The following is a 22,588-nucleotide window of genomic DNA, read 5'->3' as shown; positions in this document are numbered from 1 at the left end:
TCTGAGGAAGCAACACCACGCCTCAAAGGTCTTCCTCGGTAATGCACACATGCCAGGCATCTATCATTTATTCATGACAGTCAGGCGCCTCCAACTCCCTCGAACAATTAATGAATCAATGAAATGTATGGGCTCAGGAACTATCAATTCGGGGAAACAGCGCAGTTCGTCAATGTGTCAGCTTTTGGGCACAGACTATAATTCAGTCAGAGAGCACATTTATCACTTTAGATACAGCCTGCGTGTCATAGCAACGTGAATAATCCTACTACAAAATGGCCGCCCGATTCTGATGCATGATTGGACTTCTTTAATAACAACCGGTCGGGGTGTGACTGCTGTTCTTAATGTATTTAACATGCAGTCCAACAAAATGGATGGAATGTTTCAAGGAGTCTCTGGAATCTGTTTTCCTGTGAATTAACAGCAGCATGTTTTGTTCAATCTGAGGGAACATATCTTGTCCAAGTGGTCAGTTTAAATTTGAATTGAGTTCATTTTAAAAGATAGTAGGCTGTACAATTCGACAACTAATGCGCTCGAGCTGTAAAAATAAACGTGTGCAAAGAGAAAGAGAGAAGGAGAAAAAGAGTAAAATTGATGAATGACTGGTGCTGCTTTCTACACTACAGTGCCTTCGCAATTCCAGTTCAATTAACAAAACCATTAATTATAGTACTTAAGCAAGCCGGGGTAAACCAGACAAGCGAGCATTCATGCACTTAACACACATTCCTGCGTAAGCCTTTAGCGTTTCTCTTTTAAAAATCGCTCCATCATCATTCCTGAAATACTGAATCATTAAAATGTCTATTTCTTTTTCTGGAAGAGTAAAACAGCCCAGGTGCTGAAAAAAACATGAACTATTTTCTGCATTTGGAAATACTGTGGATTTTAGTATGCGTTCTCGGTAACAGTCTTGAGTGCCGGCTCAGTCATAGAAATTACTTTTCCTTTGTAATCTTTTCCCCTTTTCTGCTCTTTCTTTTATTTTGTATCTTTTTATGGCTTTACTTTAATAGTCTCACTTGAAACACAAAGCTCACGCTGTTCACTGAATCCTCAGTTTTGATGTTCTTTTCCCCTGCAGAAATCACAGCCCTGAAATTCCAGATGAAGACTAGACCTTTATTCTGTACGCGGAGAGAGGTATGTGAACGTGTTTTTCTTTTGGGACCATCATTGCCAGCACTCGCCCCCTGCTGCTGAAATCACAGGCTTTTTACTTCCAGGTCATGGTGCCTGTATCACTCACTCTGACCCCTCTCTTCGCTGACTCTTTTTTAGTTCTCTTTTCAAAGAGAAAAAGGGGAGAGCTTTCAAGACCTCCAATCTGCTGCTCTCTTCATCAACACCCAGTCCCTGTGAAATCATCAAAAAGTAAAGACAGTGAAAAAAAAACATCCCATCTTTCCATACTGACTCAAGGCTCAGAGATTCAGTAATAACTGTCGTCCCTGGAGGAAGAGTCTTCCACTACATAGGCACAGGGGCCAGATGTCACCTGTCCTCCAAGGCGAGTGGAGCACTGGTGGGGCTAAGACTGAACCGAGGCAGGCTGCCCTGGTTCTCTCTCTGCCTGGCTGGAGACACCTGCTCCTCGCCTCACTGGTGACGACCCCCAGTGGAGCTTTTTTCATCTGCTTTCACATGCACAAGCATCCTGAAGCGCTGCGGATGTGCTAGTGGATATACGTAAGTGAGGTGTGCTGTTTGTGTGTCATGTTTATGTGAGATATACACCCAAATGCACTCTTGTGATGACAGTACAAACTTAATTTCATTACATTTGTTTCCTAATGAGCACTCATCCTATTTTCCTGCTTAACATGCTTATGCCCGAAAACACAAAACTGCCAGCGTTTATGGCTCTGCAGCCAGATTGCTTCAGCTAATGCATCCTTACACACGTTTCATAGGATATCTAGGGTCTCCTGTGTGTTTTAGCTTGGGTTTGCCCCTTTAGTTAGATCTAAACTCAGTAGTCAACTGGGCCATTATTGCAGTCAAACTAATCCTGAGCAATAGCAGGCTATTTCATATTAGGAACGTTATTATAGAATAGAATAAATCAGAATTATAAAATTAAAATGTGGATTTTTTCTGATGGACACACAATGATCTTGAGGATAATTTCCCGTTGTTCTATACAATAGATATAGAATATCAATATCAGTTGGTGGATACATTTATCCTGAGTGTACTGTACTGTTGTTTTATATAAAAAAATTTCAAAGATAGATAGATAGTAAACATTGTCTCTGTTAATGCCACTGATATTGTGGTACAGAGACAAAAATGATCTAATAGCAGTTGCATTTTCTTTAATTTTTCTTTCTTTCTTTTTCTTTTTTTTTTCTTACAGACGATAAATCATTTTTTACAGACAATGTTTATCATCATCCATCAGATTACTTCAATACAACAACCACTATTTTTACTTTCACACAATTCAGAATATGTTGTTTGGTTTCTTTTAATTTCTTTATGCAATCCATATGAGCTCAAAGTGTAACCATAATGCTCACACAGTATTTGGATGCAGTTCTGTGCAACATTTGGCATATGTCTATTAAAAACAGGTGGTCCTGCATCGCTAGTTTTCGAAACAGGAGTCTCTGTTTCTGCACTCTATCATTTACACACACACACACACACACACACACGAGTCTGAGCAGTGCAAGGTGGCTAATTCTCTCCTGAATGTGTGTGCAGTGACCGTTGAGTGACCCACAGGTTAAATAGCTCATTCTTGCGGCCTTTTCTTCCAAAATGGCAAAGTGCTCTGACAATAGCGGCGGACTCTGTCTGAAGCTGCAGGGCTCTGGGCTCCAGATCTTTCTGTGTGATGGTTCTGCCATTTCCACACTATTAAAGAATCAAGGACTGAGACTGTCCTTATGTGTCGGAAATTAAATCTGGATAGTAATAATAATGATGTGAAACACTTAAAATTCTCAGCAGCAAGAATAAAGTTCTAGTGTCATATTGGGTTTAACACAGTTGCTTTTGTGGCAGGCTAAATATACACAGAAGTATAAAGGTATTGATGTCAGAATTCTGAGATGAACACTAATAAGGAGAGACGTCCTACTAGAAGGAGAAAAAGGTTCTTATATTTGAACAGGAAGTTGATCCACTGCAATCTACTGCCATTGTGTTGAGAGATGTGAATCTTTTCACAGTTGATGAGTCTGCTTTACTTGCTGCTCGGCTGCTCTTGTAGAGGATTCACACACGCGCGCACACGCTAGCTATGGCTTTGTGCAGGGGTAGAATGCTGCACCTGTTCTCAGTACAGTTAGGCTGGGGTTGAGCAGCACAAATGAACTAATTTTCAGGGCTACACTGAACAGAGAACACTGCAATCACAGCAGGAGGAGCCTGTCAAGCCGGCAGATGGGCAGAGCTAATCATTGTTGTGAAATAGAGATGACCCTGCCTATCTCTCGCACTGCCAACAGACATTTGCCAATCGCTCTTCAATTCCCTCTCCTCTCCCCCTCATCTCTGTTTGTTTCTCGGCTCCCTCCAACGAATTTAGAAGCGAACGTAACCTCCAAAAATGGCTGAAAATTAAGTTAGAAAGCTAGCATGCCGGTGTTTGACATAGAGCAGCTGTAACCTGTGGACTGCTGGAGCGTGTGTGTGCACATGAACAGCATCTCCAATCAGCATTGGAAATTTTTAATCTAGCAAATCTGCATGTGTTTGGATTAATACCCATAACCCTACCAAGTCAGATGTATTTTTATCAGAACGCGACGTTTTTCTCGTAATTGTACTTTTGTGTTATTTCAGAGGTTTTCATCATTTGTGCTGAATGCTGAAAAATGTTTTATAATTGGAAATCACACCATATCCTGCTTAGTGCAATATCTCAAGTGGCAATGTGTCACGCTTAATTAAAAAAACACTGCGGTTATTAACTGTGATAGGAAATAATTTCAGTGTCTTCTGGATGTTCGAGAATCCATGAGTGTACCAAAATCAAGCATAACTACTGTTATGTACTGCATATGTTTTTCTACTTTTTATTAAATTCTTCGAGATTGTTTATAGGAATATGTTAAAGCATACTGATAAATAGTGATCTCTGAGTTAGTGATCCATTGCTTCTCATGATTGCGCATTACTTTTTTATGTCAGTTTATGTTTATGTGTTTTCATTGCTTGATTAATTTACTTAATCATAAAATACAATCATTACTTTGATATATGAATACTAAACATGCTGCACATATAGAAATCTAATTGAAAAAGCTGCATCCAGATGGAATGTTCTAGTCATTTTTCTTGGCAAAATGTCTGAAAGCAACCTAATGCATGAATAAAAAAAAAAAGAATAAATTCTCCCTCTCACAAAAAAATGCCTAATCAGACCTCTACCTCTTCCCTGTACAATGATTTAATGTATGCAAATTATCTGGCTTCAGTTAATGAAGGCACAATTAATTACTGTAACGATGGTCTTATTTAACCTGGTTAATTACAATCTGAAATGTGAGTTGTGTGTTTGCGGAGAAATGTAAGTAACAAATGCAGATTTTTTTCAAGAATAAACAGTCTAGCAGAGATAAAGACATATTTTCCTGCTCCTAAACGAGTAAACAGCACAATTTATTATCCAAATGAAGCGGGGAAAAAAACAACTAAGAAGAAAATTGGCAAGGGTATATTTTATATCCAGAAATAAAACAAATAATCACATGTAATGTACAATGACTGTTATTTCATAACAGTAAAAAATAGATGAAATTATGCTAGACATAGCAACTGAAAAATTCATATATCAGTGTTTTATTCTATTATTTCCATCGTTAATATGAAAAGTGCAGAAGTAGAACATTTAAACTATTGACAGTCTCTCGAGGTGGAAAGATAAACAGAGAGAAACCACTTCTCATCAAACCATCTTTATCTTAAAAAAAGATTTCTACTTTTGTGAACTGATTCAGAGTTCAGGCCAATGTGAAAAATCTAGAATAACACTTTGCGCAGTCACACGGTTTCCAACGACTAGTGACGCATACATACCGATGTCGCTAATTTTCATTACATATTAAATGATGCATAGATTTTCCGCTTTCCCAGGCCAAATAGTGACTGATTGCTGGATGACAGTGATTTTCCAGATTTACTTGTAAAATAATTGTAGTTCAAATGAGAATATTTGTGGTTGTGACTTTACATGTCTTGTTTCTTTTTTCTGTCGTCTTAGAGCTGGAGAATCACCAGGATGAATATGCAAAATGTTTCAAATCCCTGAGCTGCAAAGGATTTTAAGGCAAGTGTGTACACACACCTCAGAAAGGTTGCAAAGAAGGGTTTAAAAATCTGCTCTCTCTGCCTATGAACACCCAGCTGCATGCGATCGCAGTGTGTGTATGTATACTTGTGTGTGTGTGTGTGTGTGTGTGTGTGCACTGGCAGAGGAGCTCCAGTGCTGTCATTTTGAGTCTGATTTGTGTGAGAATGTGGTGCGGCTCCAGGCAGGCAGGCTGATCCTGTTTTGTGGAGACGAGGAACGAGAGCCCATCACAGATTAGACACCCACAGTTTTGTGTCGATTTAATGCACCAAGTCAGGGATTTATTCTTAACCGACCGGCTCTTACAGCACCAGCCAGCCAGCCAGCCAGGGCTTTCCCATACAGCCATCTCTCTTCCCCCCAAGACTGTAGTAGAAGATCAGAAATGACTGAATGAGATCATAAGGATGGTTATCCACTTTCATAGCTCCAGACTAAAAACACCGTCATTATAATCAGGAAAAGCCTTAGCCAGCTGTTTATATACTAGTATGCTCAATTATGGCCACCTATCAGTGGAGAAAAAAAACAACTTAATTTTGATGTGCTACAAATTAAAAGAATTATAATAGAGCCACTCACATATTGTTTAACTTGAGGTAGTTTTGTAACTGTTTAGTATAAGACACATGCTTTCTATTTCACACGTTTCCAAGCACGTTTGTGCTAAAAGGCTGCAGAGCACCAACACAACACATTCGGAAAGTTGTTTGAAATTCAGAATGATGCCCGAAACAAAACGTATGTACAAAAATCTGTCCTTTAGCCATCTAACCTCACTATGCTCAAATGACTTTAAGCATACACACTCACACACATGCGGCGCACTTTCAATTTCAGGCATCAGTACACCACCGCACAAACACATTCCGAGCAGGAATACACAAACAATACACTTACACCAGCTGCTTTTTCTCTCGCAATCTGTCTCTCTCTTTCTCTTTCTCTCTGGCTAACTGATAGAAAGATCTAGTCGGAGTGGGCGGCCGTATCATCACACAATGAGGGATGAAAATATTGGCTAATTCAAGCCTAAGGGCTACACACATTCACCTAAATGAAGTTAGTATTCTTATTCTACTGTGCCGTCTATTTTCTCATTCATTTGTCTGACGGGTCCATCTATCCTCTTACCCCCAGTGCCCTGGCCCCCAGTTGACTGGATGGATCTCGGGGGAAAAGCAGCGAGCCCATGCCTGGGAAGGAGCCTTCCACCTGGGCTACTGTCGAGTTCTGTGAACACCTTACCATCATCTTCAGACACTGCTTGTGATGTGCGCGTTTACAGGGAAGAGGAGAAGAGAAGAGGAACAGAACAGAATGCTAGCCAAGGTGGTAACGAAATATACAGGCTAAAGAAAAAGCAAAAGGCGGAATGAAAAGAGAAAACTGGACTGCCACAGTGATAGAGAGCCGTGTTCTTACGTTCATATTCGTGCTATACACACACAAACACGCACGCACGCACACAGTCAGTGCAAGCCCCAGATGGGCAAGTCATCAAGCAAGCTCAGCAGTTACAGTTATCTTGCTTTGAGTAAATGAGAAAATGAAATGATTGTGCGTGGGAGAGGGAGAGAGAGCGAGTCTAGTCTCTCATCCATTACAGTACGCCCGGAGAGCAAAGAGGTTCTGCCTTCAGCTAGCAGCTGTTTAACTGGACCTAAATGCTCAATCCCTGCACATTCATTTAGACCTGTCAGCTGCCACATTTAGAAGCATGGACACACTGATAAAACATAGAAATGTTATGCACGACGGAATAATGAACACACACTTAGAGAAGTGAGGTGATAGAAGAAGAAAATCCAATTCCTTTACCTCATTGCTCAACAAAGCAGCATTCAGTGTTCGGCTGATTTCAAACATCTTGTTGGCGGTGTTTCGTTTCTTGACGCTTTTTTGTGGGTTTTTTTGGTGTTCTCGTGGCTCTACGGCTCCTTTCTTGCTACTGGAAATGGGAATCAGTCCCGAGAAAAATAGAAAGAAAAATGAACAGATTAAAAAAAAAGAAGAAAAGGAAGGAGAAATCCTCTATATGTGCTGTCTGGCTGGATGTATTTTCTCCTCTCTCGCGCCCGTGTTTTCTGGTGCACCTCTGTTAAATGTGGCGCTTGTGCCCTGGCTCACGCCGCACGACTGAAGAGTCAATATATTTTTTTTTTTAGCTCCCCAGAGTCAGCACATTAAAACAAGCAGTCAGTCTGCCGGGCTTCTTCCCTTATCTGTCCTCCACACACTCGCTCACACAATGCGTTCCGATCCTCACACTGCTCTCTAGCAGATTAGTTCGTCCCAAAACATAGCTCTAAGTATAAACTCTCTCTCTCTCTCTCTCTCTCTCTCTCTTTCTCTCTGTCTCTCTCTCTCGCTCTTTCTCTCTGTCTCTCCCTCCATCCCTCACCCTTTTTCTTTCTCTCTCCTTCCTTGCTCCCTCCCTTCCTCACACTCCCTCTCGTTCTATCTCTCTTTACCCCCACCCCACCCTCCACTCGCTCCCTCTCTCTATTTCTCAATCACGCTCTCCTGCAGTTACAGTTCACAGTGTTACCACAAGGTGGGAAGACTGTTCATAACAGACATGACACAGGCACATCTGCCTTTCCTGGCTCATCTTTTCCTCTCCGTTTGGCTTCACGGATCTCCTGCTGCTTGTGGGGAACACATGATCGCTTTGGCACCCACTCACCTCCGTTCTCCTCTCTCTTGCCTCCCCCCGCGCCTCCATCGCCTTGTGACAGCCGCGTTTGATGTATGGGAACGGGGTAGATTTATAGACCAATAGCATTAAGAAAACTTTGACCAGTGGAATCTAGCTGGAGTAAACCCCCGATGAAATGTCGGCATATCACTCCCAGAGCATATTTATGAAATGGACAAGTCTCTTCCTCTGAAATGTTACTAGAGCAAGACGTTGGTGTAATTGTACATAATTCAATGCTTCGATTCAATGCTTTACATAGCCACATTGGCCCCAAAATGCATTTGGACACTTATGTATCAATGTAAATATATAAATGCCACTGTATTAGATAACAAAATACCATACCAAGTGGTTTTTATTTTAAAGACAGGACCATACTTTCTGGTTGTCAAATCAGAACAGACAGTAGAACATATCCATAGATAATGTGAAGAAATACACCTGTGGTTACTCTGCTAGTGGCACCTGTGTGAACTTATTTCATACTAATATTACCTGACCATGGTTAGTTCCGAAAGGACTAGCATCATTTATTCACATATGCTGCTTGGTTTGATACTTAATTTATAAATTTTAAATTTGGCTTAAGTGTTCAAATACCTTTTGGAGTCATTTATATGGACGAATGGGCATAATGCATGATTATTAAATTGCATAGACAATTGAATTGTGTTTTGTTGGCAACCAAACCCTTTAAATTAGTTTGAGAATGGCATAGAATAATAAATATTCTTACTCTTGTCCAACATTTTTGAGGTTATTTTTTTGTGCAGCATTTTTTGTAGATAAAGGCAGTAATCAAATTGCATTTAGAGGTGACATATGAAAATCTGACTTTTCCAGGTTTTAAGTGCTATAATCAGGTGCATCTACCAACCAAGGAAATGTGAAAAAGATGATTTTGCCTGGAGCTAGGAGCGGATTTTTTGAAAGTCGGAGAGTTGAGGTTTTCACTCGCTCCGAGAGCGCTCCGCTACCACTTCGTCACGAACACAAATTATGCCAACTCGCACATTAAACATAATTAGTTAGCTTGACAGATATGTGGATTACACATGAAGGTTAAAATGGTGATGGACGAGTGCGGGAGGTTAAAGCATGTTGTAAATTGTACAGTTTGTAAATCTCCGCTCAAAACTAATGTGCTGCTACATTGCTGCACACGGACAGAACACACAAGCTCGCACGTAACGTACAGATTGCGCGCATACATTCAGGAATGAAGAAAATTTGGTCAACGCTGTCCTGTGATTTATTAGCTTCAAATTGCATTTAGAGGTGACATATGAAAATCTGACTTTTCCAGGTTTTAAGTGCTATAATCAGGTGCATCTACCAACCAAGGAAATGTGAAAAAGATGATTTTGCCTGGAGCTAGGAGCGGATTTTTTGAAAGTCGGAGAGTTGAGGTTTTCACTCGCTCCGAGAGCGCTCCGCTACCACTTCGTCACGAACACAAATTATGCCAACTCGCACATTAAACATAATTAGTTAGCTTGACAGATATGTGGATTACACATGAAGGTTAAAATGGTGATGGACGAGTGCGGGAGGTTAAAGCATGTTGTAAATTGTACAGTTTGTAAACCTCCGCTCAAAACTAATGTGCTGCTACATTGCTGCACACGGACAGAACACACAAGCTCGCACGTAACGTACAGATTGCGCGCATACATTCAGGAATGAAGAAAATTTGGTCAACGCTGTCCTGTGATTTATTAGCTTAAAAACGGAAAAGTTACAGCATATTCTTTCTGTTTCTGAAGTAATACCCTCAGTTTCGCCATAGTAGAGACACGTTGCACAGACAAGTTAGCTAAGTGAGTTAAGCAGTCATTTAATATGGACTTGGGCTAATTGTAGTGTTAAATAAACCATGTTAAAACTATTCTTCTAGTTTTATGCATTTATTTTTCGTTTAATGTAATTTCTGAACAGAACTTAGATTTTTCAAGCATAGTGAAATAATTTAGCCGTGGAGCGGTGTTTCTGATCAGTGGAGAGGGAGCGGGAAATGGTGAACTCGGAGCGGAGCTGGAGCGGAGTGATTATTGAATGCTTGGAGCGCGGAGGGGAAATTGTTGCCGCTCACATACTCTGGTACCAGCTCTAATGCCATGCGAAAGTTTGAGCAAAACACGCTTCTTTGACTGCACAGACGAGCACAGAACACTATTTAGAGTCCCAGCCTCAGAGGAGACAAGAGAGTAGAGGATTTATTGATTTATTTACTGTAGGCCTATATTTTTTGCTACCACACAGATCTAAAATAAACATGCGATTTATTTCCCAGATGTTTACCTTCACAGACATAACCGACTGTTTGAGAATGAATGAGAACTTAGTTTAGTACTCACATGCTGTGACAGCCGCTTTCTGTCCGTGCGCTCTGAAAACACTGTATCAGAAGTTTAAACTCATATGGTTTAAAACGCATGATTTCAGCGCGATAAACATGATAATCAGAACCAAAAAAGATGTTTTTAGCAGGTCCGAGCTGTAATGGCGCAGCTCTATTCTGGAAAAGGGGGCGGGGAGCAGCAGCTCATTTGCATTTAAAGACACAGGCCTGAAAAACAGCATGTTTCTGCTTCCACTCAAAATAGGCATTTTCAAAATGATATTATAAATGATCTGTGGAGTATTTTGAGCTGAAACTTCACAGACACATTCTGAGGACACCAGAGACTTCAAATCATAATATATATTTTAACATATTCATATATATATATATATATATATATATACACTGGTGTTCAAAAGTTTGGGATCAGTAAGACTTGTAATGATTTTTAAAGAAGACTCTTATGCTCATCAATGCTGCGTTTATTTGATCAAAAATACAGAAAAAAACAGTAATCGTGCAAAATGTTATTACAATGTAAAATAAGGGTTTCTATTTTAATATCCTTTAAAATATTATTTATTTCTGTGATGCAAAGCTGAATTTTCATCAGCCATTACTCCAGTATAAAGTGTCACATGATCCTTAAGAAATCATTCTAATATGCTGATTTATTATTAGAATTATCAATGTTGGCAACAGTTGTGCTGCCAACTATTTTTTTGGAAACCACAATACTTTTTTCAGGATTCTTTGATGAATAAAAAGTGAAAAAGAACAGCATTTATTCAAAATATAAATCTTTGCTATCACTTCTTATCAATTTAACACATCCTTGCTGAATAAAAGTTTTAATTTCTTTCAAAAAAAGAAAGAATAAAAATGTACTGACCCCAAACTTTTGAACGGTAGTGTAAATTGTTTAAAAATATTTATATTTTAAATAAATGCTCTTCTTTTTAACTTTTTATTCATCAAAGAATCCTGAAAAAAGTATCACAGGTTCCAAAAAAATATTAAGCAGCACAACAGTTTCCAGCATTGATAATAAATCAGCGTATTAGAATGATTTCTGAAGAATCGTGTGACACTGAAGACTGGAGTAATGATGCTGAAAATTCAGCTTTGCATCACAGGAATAAATTAAGGAAGGAAATGTTATTTTACATCATAATAATATTTCACAATATACAATTTTTTCCTGTATTTTTGATCAAATAAATGCAGCCTGGATGAGCATAAGAAACTCCTTTAAAAACATAAAAAATAGTTCTGATCCCAAACTTTTGATCGGTAGTATATATATATATATATATATATATGTACTGTATGTATGTATGCATGTATGTATGTGTATATATATATATATATATATATATATATATATGCATACATACATACATACAGCTTTAGATCTTAAGATGTGTTGTTTTATTTTCCTTTATAATGATATAGTATGCATACTAAATTAGACTTTCGCAAGATGTTTAATTTTAAATGTTTAGCTGTAATTAAGAAGAGTGGATAAAATTAGTCCAGATTCATTATGTTGTTTTGTGCTAAATAATTAACTTTTGTTTAATATTAAATATCATACTGTCTATGGCAAAGCCTAATCATCATCTTCATGCCAACGGACGCAGCTAAACTCAATACAAAATCAATACAAACCACTAAACCATATGTTTTTCTCTCAAAATAACTAAGCAGGCAAGAATAAGTCATTTTCAGCCTGTTATGTTTCTAGAGAATGTGAAAAGCAGAGGTTAGCTGAAAGTGGGTATGTCTGCAGGAAAATTAGCTGTTTCTTTCTGTCTTCTTTTTTTTTTTAAACTGTGTTTAGGACAGTATGATCTGGTCTCCAGGCCCCATGAGAGGCGTGTGTCCAGTTAATAGCAGCCTATTGACACTGACCCATCTGTTGGGGTGGACTAAAGCCAACTGAATAAAGGGAGATGGAGAGAGCGTTGGAGAATGAGAGAGAATGCTACCATTTTTACGTCATAGAGGATGTGTATGTGTGCGTATGAGCCATTACTTAAAACTGTATCACATTTGGTTTATGCTATTATACAGTTTTTACCTCCACAGTGTCAACATTGCAACTTTTAATGCTAAATCAATTTAAAATAATATCATTAAAGGCAAATCTTATGAAGTTAAGAATCCACCTAGTATGTTGCATGCTACTAAGGGATCATGTAAAGAGCACTGTTTCTCACTCTCACTGTAATTATGTTATCGATGTTGCAGCATTTTCTATTTGTCAAGTACCGTAGCCTATTCTGGATTTTATCGTATACAACAAACCTGGTTAAAAATCGTTCAGAAGATGGTGTGTGTTCGTGCGCATGCATTGGGTTGGGCTGTCACTTGAATCATGGAGTCTACTGCTTGATTCTAGAAGTCATCTGCCTTTCATTCTCCCTCTTCTGTCCGCTGGGGTCCCAGGAGGATTCTGATTGCTGTCTCAATAGTGACTCTATGTGTCTTCATAAAGCCTGTTCAGAGCATACCGCTTCTCCTGTGTGCTGTCTGTTCCATGCAGATGACCTGCCATTCACTGCAAGGGACTCATGCGTGGAGTCCCAACATGGTTCATCTAAAAAGGGTTTCCCTGTACACCACCAAAAACATGTTGGCCACGTTGGAAAGGCACACCCACACTCACAAACACTCTTACAGCACTAGCTTCAAATTGCCTTCAGCCCAAAACGAAAGTCTCATCTTTAATGTTTAACTCAATCCAGTTTTGCCATCCCAGTCATTGGTGTCACACTCGTCTTGCACGATTGTTAGCAGCAGAGTCGGTTATAATGGTGGGGTAAAACTTATTTTGATGTGGAAAAACATTGTGTCTCGTGGGACCCAATTAAAAAAATCAGAGGATCAAGAAGTGGACTATACTTCGCTTTTGTATTCTATGATTGATGGGTTCATTAAATCATCTGTTCACTTGGTAGACTGCATGACAGGACCAGCGTGCGGAGAAGAAATTCTGCTTTTGCAGGAATGTCATAATTGTCATAGGAATATCTGCTTTGATTCTGTTTCACCTAGAATTTTATTTTCTGCTTTTTGTTCACAGATCCATGCAGTCGGTGTGCACTTGTACATCACGTGCACCCTGAAGCATGCGCAGATGTCTGCAGACACAAAAAAACGAGGAGGGGATCATTTTGAACGATCTATATTTTTGTTGCCCGATTCATAATACGAATTGACAGTCTCAATAAATAAACGGAGGCATGGAGCCAGATAATTGGAGATGTTAGAGAATGACATAGCATGAAGGACAGCTTTTCAATTTTCAGTTTGAAGGGTGTACCATGCAGCACAATTCCTCATTATTTAAAAACAATCCATCTGCCCTGGCTGCCCTGCTGGTTGTAGTTTGCCGTCTAATATGATCACGAGGAAAAAATCATTGCCAATTTTGTCTTATTAAAGATGACCCCCATTCTCTTCATCTGCTTCTGACACTCGCCACTCCGCTCATAAGCTGAAAATTAGTGGCTGAGGGTCTCTGTGCCTGTGTCCTCCTGAAACGCAAGTCATATGGTTGTTCATTTGCAGACTAATCAGAAAGCTGCACTATTAATGGAAAATGAATGAGTTCGGATTTGATTGTGGTTGATGGCATAGGCTATGCTCCAGTTGTCCTGGAATCCATATACTTTAATCAATCTATATTGAGAGACAACCAGTGTCGGTTGTGAGGGACATTGCAATTCTAAAATATGAGACACTTGAAGGGACCGGTTGATGACTGCAGTCTCTGTTCTCACAATATAAGAAAAAGAAATATCCGGTTCAAGGTACACTCTAAAAAATGCTGGGTTAAATACAACCCAGTGCTGGGTAAAATAGGGACAAACCCAGCAATTGGGCTGTTTTGACCCAGCGGTTGGGTTCAATGTTTAACCCAACCTTCTGGGTAGTAACCCAACCGCTGGGTCAAAACAACCTGATTGCTGGGTTTGTCCCTATTTTACCCAGCATTTTTTAGAGTGTAGCTATTGATAGTAATATTTTTCTTTTGTTCATATTTATATAAGGTCTAAATGATGAGCGCGTACCTACTTTATTTCTTATCCAGACTCTGAGTGTGAATTCCATTTGAAAGTGAGCATCACTCTATCCTAATCACTGCGAAGGGCAGAGCAACTGAAGTCTAATACTGTATGTGGCCATTTGAAACATCCTACACAAAGCCATACTTCAATGCCACTTTATTATGAATCTTAATGTTACCTTGATGACATACAGTAACCGCAAAGTTCATGTTTATAGATTATCATTGTTGTGGCAAATAAATGTTTGCATTAAATCATGTGTCATATAATAAACTTAAACATATATTTATTTTAAAATGGCTATTTGTGTGGTAAATGATAAAAACAAACATGACTGTTTAAAAAAAAATGTTTCAGAAATATTTCTGTTGGAATTAAATCCCATAATATAAGATATATTACCTCAAAATGAACTGTGAGGATGTGTCGCTCAATATCACATGATCGTAAATGATAACATTACTTTCTTGAAGTGACTACTGAAAGTACCCTTGGCTAAATGGTCCCTTGTGAAGGGATTCAGTTGCTCGGTTCATTTTGGAATGAACTTGGAAATAGCATCCACATCAATACTGCAGTCGAGACCTGAATAGGTTGAATCTGAGTTGAGATTGAGACCAGATGATGGTTGAATCCGAGTAAAGACCAAGTCCAAATGATCCAAAGTCAAGTCAATGACAAGACCAAGATCATGAAAATATGGTCTTTGGCTCAGACTCGATTTGAACTCATACTTCAATGCTGGTCGACATCTCTATAATTTTAAGATGAAATGAAATATTTGACAATGCACCTTTCGGTCCTGTTTTGTCTTGTTTCCCATTGGAGCAGGAAGGAAATAAATGTTTTTCTGGCCAGTAGTCTGTAGGTATGTAGCAGGTATTATAAGTTTGATTGCACAGAAATATGTTTAATTCAGGATGAATATTTTTGAACTGTTTTCCCAGAAAAGACCATTTGTACATTTTAAATTAAACGTATAGGAGATACGAATAGGTGGCAAATAGGTGGCTTCAAATAAATAGACATGGACCTACAGACACAAATCCCTTAATTTCTTTCTTTTTCATATTTGAACGCATAATATAGTCGATTTTATAGTGCATGTTGTATTAGCAGATAATAAAGGGCTTCGTCTTTGTAAACATTGCTGACATTTCCTCTCCATTTGGACGCTTTATGCGGCTACATGGCATTATTTGGCGCGTTGTGGGAAGACATCCGTGTGGCTGGGGGAGCTGTGCGCTAGTCGCGCGCTTACACCTGCTGGTTACGTCAAACCATTCGTCTCGCGCGGCAGCAAGCTGTCGTCTTGGAAACGCTCGTTCAGCGTCGCAAGCCTGTGTGGGGTTGTATGGAGGAACGATGGAAGAAAACAGCAGAGAACATCTCGACACTGGTGTGTAAAATGAAAACACATTAATACAGAGAAATTTTACAGTTTTCTGTTCACAGACGGTCGTTGGGTATGTAAAGTGAGCAAATTTCGCTGTTAGGCGCATGATATGAGCGCTTCGTTCATGTAAACAGAGTGACTGTTTGCTAACGTTAGCCGAATAAACCTTGTTTATGTAATACTTGCAGGCATTTAAAGTGTCAGAACGTTACACATTGTCTACGTATCGCGATAAATATTAATTTAACATTGACTGCATAAGTCATTAAAAGCAAGACCACGTGTGTTTGTAGTCCAGCCTTGTTAAGTGGACATTTTCATGTACGATGACTGACATATTTACACTTACTGGCTCTACTACATCTTTACGAAACTATACTAGATTTGCTATGAATTTATTTATTAAATATATTAGACATGTAATATTTATGCTAGCCTTACAAGTATTTACTAGCTGGACTACCCCTTACTACTTTAATGTTACTAGTATTTACACAAGCTATGTTACTAGTAATCTGATAAGACGAACCAGTAGTGGAACTAGACTTTTATACATTGGGTGACCACTGCTATTTCGGGGGTCCACACACACACTGTACTCATACAGTGGAAAGAATAAATGAAAGAATGAATTAGTGTTAAACACAAAATATTTTCAGAAAATAAAGCTTAAGCACCAAAGAGATACGATACAGTAGCATGTGTCTGTTACATGAATTGCTGAGTTTATTTGCAAAAATATTGCTGAGTTTATATGCAAAAACATTAGCATTAAAAAAACAACAACAAAAAACACTGCAATTAGACATAGCAGGCATCAAGCAGACCTGGTTTTGAAAAGAAAAACGCAATTTTAGTGCCATCAATGTTACAAACTTATCCTAGGTATATTTAATACAACATAATTCTGCGGTTCTGGTGAGAACTGGCAAAATGTTTCACAAACTCATCCATGTTGAGGGAGCGTGCCCTCCTTGACTGAACACTGAGAATCCCAAGGTGACTTAACCTGTAATCAGCCATTGTTGTCCTAAGGTGGGTTTTGATCAGTTTTAAAGCTGAGAAGCTTCTCTCAAAGACGCATTGCTGACTGGTGTAACAAGAGAAATCTTACAAAGTCGAAATAGCTCATGGAAGACCTCTTTACAAGGTTCCAGAAATACAACAAAATCAAGGAGATTAGACGGTCTGTCACTTCCACTTTTCTCTCTCCTCTCAAGAAGCCGCTTGGTTTGATGAACTTCATGTTTGAGGTCTTCTAAGTCTGACTCAACTGAGCAAAGGCAAATAGAGGCTCTTCATTCAAGAATGTTGAACTCTTTGGGTTGAGAGACTGGACCCCTTGCACAATTCTTTTTTGAAAAACGCTTCTGCTGTTCAGATGTGAGACTGTCAATCACCTGATAAAATATAGCTCTTTGAAAGCTCTCACCATCACTTTGGTCACTAATCTTCTGGCCTACAGTGCTCATCATTAATGAGTCATGAAGTCTTAAGCTTGTTTTAGGCTGTCTTTTACACACTGTTTGTACCCTTATTTTGCAGTGCTCCGCAGTCTCTTCAACCTCTTGTCTTTCCATAGTTCTCAGAGTCATCAGACTCTCGATGACCTCTTCAATTCAATTCAATTCAAGTTTATTTGTATAGCGCTTTTCACGGTACAAATCGTTGCAAAGCAGCTTTACAGAAAACTATGTTTCTAAAATATATTTAGTAGTAGCTTGTCAGGGGCCACTTGCGCTTTTAGGGGACACACTTTTAAAATTAATTTGAACCTACTTTCAGTATTATTCATTCAGCCATTTTTCACCATGTCATTTATCACTGCAATCTCTAGAAGTAAGCTATAACAATTTAAACTCAAATGAATGTTTCATCATGTTTCATTTATCTGACAAATAATTTTGTATTGTAGTGTCAGTGGTATCATGCTTGTCATGTGACACGCAGCAGCCACAATAGTACTGTATAACTGATATAGGCTTATGTTTTATTTATTTTTTCATTTTTATTCAAAATATTTCCAAACGTGTTAACTATATCATGAAATATCTCAATTCTCAAATATGTAAATGTAAAAAGTAAATGCATTTTGCACCTTTATAGATTGTTAGTTGATCTATAATGGACGATGGGCAAAGTAGGCAAGGCAAGGCAGGCAAGTTTATTTATATAGCACATTTCATACACAATGGTAATTCAAAATGCTTTACATAAAAGAAATTAAGAAATAATAAAAAAATTATCACAACAATAAAACAAGGAATTTAAATATTTGAAAATTATAAAAAAATTGATTTAAGAGATTTAAAATTAATAGAAAATGATTATACATAAAATATAGTGCAATCAGTTCGGACGTTGCACAGTGCTCATTCAGTAAATGCACAGCTAAACAGATGAGTTTTGAGTCTGCATTTAAATGTGACTAATGTTTTAGCACATCTGATCTCTTCTGGAAGCTGATTCCAACTGCGGGCGGCATAATAACTAAAAGCTGACTCCGCTTGTTTTGTGTGAACCCTTGGTATTTCTAACTGACTCGATCCTAATGATCTGAGTTGTCTGTTAGGTTTATAATCAGTGAACATATCTGCTATGTATTTAGGTCCTAGGCCATTGAGTGATTTATAAACGAGTAAAAGTACTTTAAAATCAATCCTAAATATAACTGGAAGCCAGTGTGTAAGGGCCTGAGGACTGGTGTGATATGCTCAGATTTTCTGGTTCTAGTCAGAATTCTGGCAGCAGCGTTCTGGATGAGCTGCAGCTGTCTAATGGTCTTCTTGGGAAGGCCGGTAAGGAGACCATTACAATAGTCCACCCTGCTGGTGATAAAGGCATGAACAAGTTTCTCCAAGTCTTGACTGGAAGCAAAACATCTAATTCTTGCAATGTATTTTAGATGATAGTATGCTGATTTAGTTACTGCTTAAGTAGCATAAATAGTGTAATCTATTAGCTATGCAAAAAACCCTCTTTTTACTTAAAGGGGTCATATGATGCGATTTAAATTTTTTCCTTTCTCTTTGGAGTGTTACAAGCTCTTGGTGCATAAAGAAGATCTGTAAAGTTGCAAAGACTAAAGTCTCAAATCCAAAGAGATATTCTTTATATTCAGCCCCATTGACTCCCTCTGCCAATGCATTGATGAAATTAACAGTTGGATGTGCGAGAACTTTCTTCAGTCCGTCACATGTGGTTGCCGCTCATTCATCGGATTCGCCGGGCGCACCTTTCTCGACCCCGCCGCCTCAGCTCACTCTTGCCCGGCTTCAGCTCACACTAAGCCGGGGCTTTCGCTCACGCTAGGCCGCTGTGTTTTTCGTTGTGAAAGCGAAACTACTTTGTTTGGTCTTCCAAAAGAGGACACGACTACAAATCAGGGGTTAAGTTGTATTTACAACACTGTTCCAGAACAGTTTAACCCAAATATCCAGATGTGTGCAGCACATTTTATGGAGGACTGTTTACTGATCCTGGGAGAGTAACGTTAGACTAAAATGTCGGCAGTTCTGACCTGACTCACGTAAGTACGTTTTAATTTAAAGGATTTGCCACTGATGATTCAAACGCGAGTTTTGGGCAGTAGAGTAGCACTTGTTGTTTGTCATTTCTCTGATCACAAATGCAGACAGAGTTTTATGTTTACGCGGTGTGGCGCGATGCAATGCAACGTAACGTGTAAAAAGACAGTATAAGTCATTATAATCAGTAAGTATGTCCCCACTGGATGCAACAAATGCCTCGTTTGTAATGGGTTTTAATGTTTTTGAATCATCGCTCCGGCCGGACAAGGCATCAACAGTATGTGAGGGGCGTAACATTTCCGTCTCACAGGTATTCGGCCAATCACAGCACACCTTGCTTTTTCAGACCGATGAGATTTTGTAAAAATCGACGCTTTTCAGAAAGGCGGGGCATAGAGGAGAAACAATAATGTAAAGTATGTGGAAAATAATGTGTTGTTTTAACGTTAAACTGCATAAACACATTTCATTACACCAAATACACCAAATAATGTTCTTTTTAGCAACATCATATGACCCCTTTAAGTACCAGATGTATGCCATAAAATATTTTTCATACGACTGACTTTGTATTTAATGTGAATTTAATAAAAACATTGTACGTTACAAATTATAACACTTTCATGGTACAGAAATAGAGCAAAGAACATTTACATTTTCAAAAACAATATCACTGACTTCAGTCTAGCCAGAGTTCAGGCACTCTCAAAAACTTCCATCAAAATCACTGAAGCGGTTTACACTATGAAATGAATATCTTACTTACATTCGTACGCACATCTGCACTTTGTTGTTTATGATGAGAAAATTAGCCAGAGAGCAGAATTAAGTCAGCAAGTGCGCGCACTGTACAAAACACCGGCGTTTCGGCGATGACTCATCTGAACGCCTCTGATTGGCCGCTGCATTTATAAGCTCAACAGAAACGTGTGTGATTGATTTTAATGTGCAGCGCTGTAAAAACGTGTCTGGCTCTGTGCCAGTAGCAGCTGGTGATGTTTTACTTTTTCCATTATTGCCACCCACAGGACAAACTGCGCATTGCTCCCAAAGTTGTTTTGTGTGATACGATTCCAAATTTAGAACCGCCCCTGCTTGTAGCAAAATTTGGTAGTTTATGTTGTTTCAGGGTTGGCATCATCAGAGGTTCTCTGAGGGGTTTGCATCATCTCTTCTCAGGTGTTCGGTCATCTCAGGTCTTTGTAAGGGCTGGATCCAGACTGAAGCTTGTGTAATTTCTTGTTACCACGGGATGTCAATCAGAAACAGTGGCAGAATGGCAGAAACAGAGAAACAAATAGAGACATAATTAGCATAGCTGCTGTTCCAACCAAGCAAAAATGATTTGTTCAACCCAAGCTAAGGAATAATAATGTGCATTTGATCAGATATAACTGCAGTACAAGATTATGAGATGTATTATTTGAATGCTAGTCCAAAGAGATGTCTTTTGTGAGTAATAATATTTCATAACTGATAAGGAACTTAATAGGTAGCCAGTGCAGAGACTGTAAATTGGGGTAATATGTCATGATTTTCTTGACCTGGTAAGGATAGCCGCTGCATTTTGGACTACCTGTAGCTTGTTTATTGACCTCTCTGTGCTATATTTTGAGTGGCAGTTAACAGTAGCACATCGGCAATAGTTTTAATGTGACAGTTTTCCTCCACTTTCTTTTTCCGTTCCTCATTAATGAGATCCAGCATTGATAAGTTGCTGTTGATAGCCCTTTTATGCTGATTCCAAGCATACATACCATTGATATGATGCTCTGCCTTTGAATGGAGCTTAAACACAGAATCTTTAAACAGTGCCTTTTTCCAGTTAGAAAATCCTGACTGGGATGTGAAGGCAGATTCAGGTGTATTGAGCAAAGAAAAATGCCTACAGGCAAAACAATAAGATGAATCTTGACTTACAGAATATTCAAGCCATGAATTGTCCTTATACCAGGAGCTGTTGAAAGCCCTTTTCCTACTACCGTGCTGAGTTCTGGGAAATGTTTTCAAACATGGCTGTACAGGACCCTCTTCTCTGGATCTTGAGATGTCTGAAATGCAAAATAAATAATATTATAATAATAAAATAATAGTATAATGTTAAATATGTCATATCTATATGGAAATGTACAATTAAGGAATCCACAAATTAGCTAACTGACAGCTGCTAACTAAAATGTGTAGTCTAAAGTATAGGTCTGGCCTACCACTGGGTCCTTTTGGAATAGCAAATCTGGTGCTTGATGCAGTTGGAAGGGGCTCAGTGACATCTTCTGTCATCTCTCGCTCACTGTCTTGCTCAGAGCCGGAGGTCTCTGTGTCATCCCATGATACATCTATTTATAACACAAGATCCATTAGTGGTTCCCAAAGAATAGTAAAAAAAAACACACAATGACCGTCAGTGGGAACCCAAAATTATTTCATTACCAACATGATTCACAATAAGTTGTTGTGAGTAAATGACAGGATTTAGATTTTTAGGTGAACTGTCCCTTTAATATATATATATATATATATATATATATATATATATACTGTATATCTGATATACATGTCTGAGTGCTGTCATTCTGCATAAGATCTCCTCTTGAGTTCATTCTAAGAAAGAAAATAATATAGGATTGGAGTAAATTTTGAATCCACATTTCTTTAATAGTTTTTGCTTTTATTATTTTTTAGATTTTGCTTCTGTTGTCATATTTCAACTCATGTTTGTGTACAATTGTTCAGACTCAATTAAGTTTAAGAACTTAGGTGCTGGCATTGTTTTCTGTCATGCACACAGACCACAACCCTGTTTAAATGGCAGGTTTTAAATGCTGTGTTACAGGAATATGATATAACTATTGCCAAGGATTTTGTAGTCAGCAACAGGCAGACTATCATTGCTGAATTTTATTTCCTTTGTGTTCTTAGAGATTGGAAACTGCATATATGTACTTCTAAATTTTGTGTGGCAGATAATGAAACGGGGGGAGAGGATGGTCTGGTGGGGAATGTGAACAAACTGATGGTCACCCCTCCAGGATACACTGGACCACCCAAGAAAGGTCATATCGTCTTCGACGCCTGCTTTGAGAGTGGTGAGAGATCAGAGTATTTGTAATTTTTTTGCCCCCTTTTCATGCTGTTATGTGTACACTACTGTTCATGAACACATAATATATATATATATATATATATATATATATATATATATATATATATACTCTATATATAGAATT

At 38.6% G+C, this 22,588-nt stretch overlaps 2 protein-coding genes across 6 annotated transcripts in view; one reads left to right on the top strand and one right to left on the bottom strand.

The window, feature by feature from the left end:
* The window catches only part of elavl4 (ELAV like neuron-specific RNA binding protein 4), an 82,966-nt gene extending 75,332 nt beyond the window's left edge, over positions 1 to 7,634 (bottom strand). For all 5 annotated transcript variants that reach the window (XM_016228669.1, XM_016228690.1, XM_016228698.1 and 2 more), the window contains exon 1: positions 7,133 to 7,634. In XM_016228669.1, the coding sequence (XP_016084155.1) occupies positions 7,133 to 7,180 (48 nt within the window). In that variant the 5' untranslated portion in view covers positions 7,181 to 7,634. The remainder of the gene's footprint in view (positions 1 to 7,132) is intronic.
* Positions 7,635 to 15,704: 8,070 nt separating this feature from the next.
* The window catches only part of LOC107603279 (cytosolic carboxypeptidase 6-like), a 409,489-nt gene continuing 402,605 nt past the window's right edge, over positions 15,705 to 22,588 (top strand). Inside the window, exons 1-2 of the mRNA XM_016296044.1 lie at positions 15,705 to 15,834; positions 22,325 to 22,447. Coding sequence (XP_016151530.1) covers positions 15,801 to 15,834; positions 22,325 to 22,447 — 157 coding nt within the window. The 5' untranslated portion in view covers positions 15,705 to 15,800. The remainder of the gene's footprint in view (positions 15,835 to 22,324; positions 22,448 to 22,588) is intronic.

The sequence above is a fragment of the Sinocyclocheilus grahami genome, unplaced genomic scaffold (genome assembly GCF_001515645.1).
Source record: "Sinocyclocheilus grahami isolate Dianchi unplaced genomic scaffold, SAMN03320097.WGS_v1.1 scaffold16.1, whole genome shotgun sequence".
Taxonomy (NCBI): Eukaryota; Metazoa; Chordata; class Actinopteri; order Cypriniformes; family Cyprinidae; genus Sinocyclocheilus; species Sinocyclocheilus grahami.
Note: the sequence above shows the minus strand (reverse complement) of the source record. Positions and strands in the feature narration are given on the sequence as shown.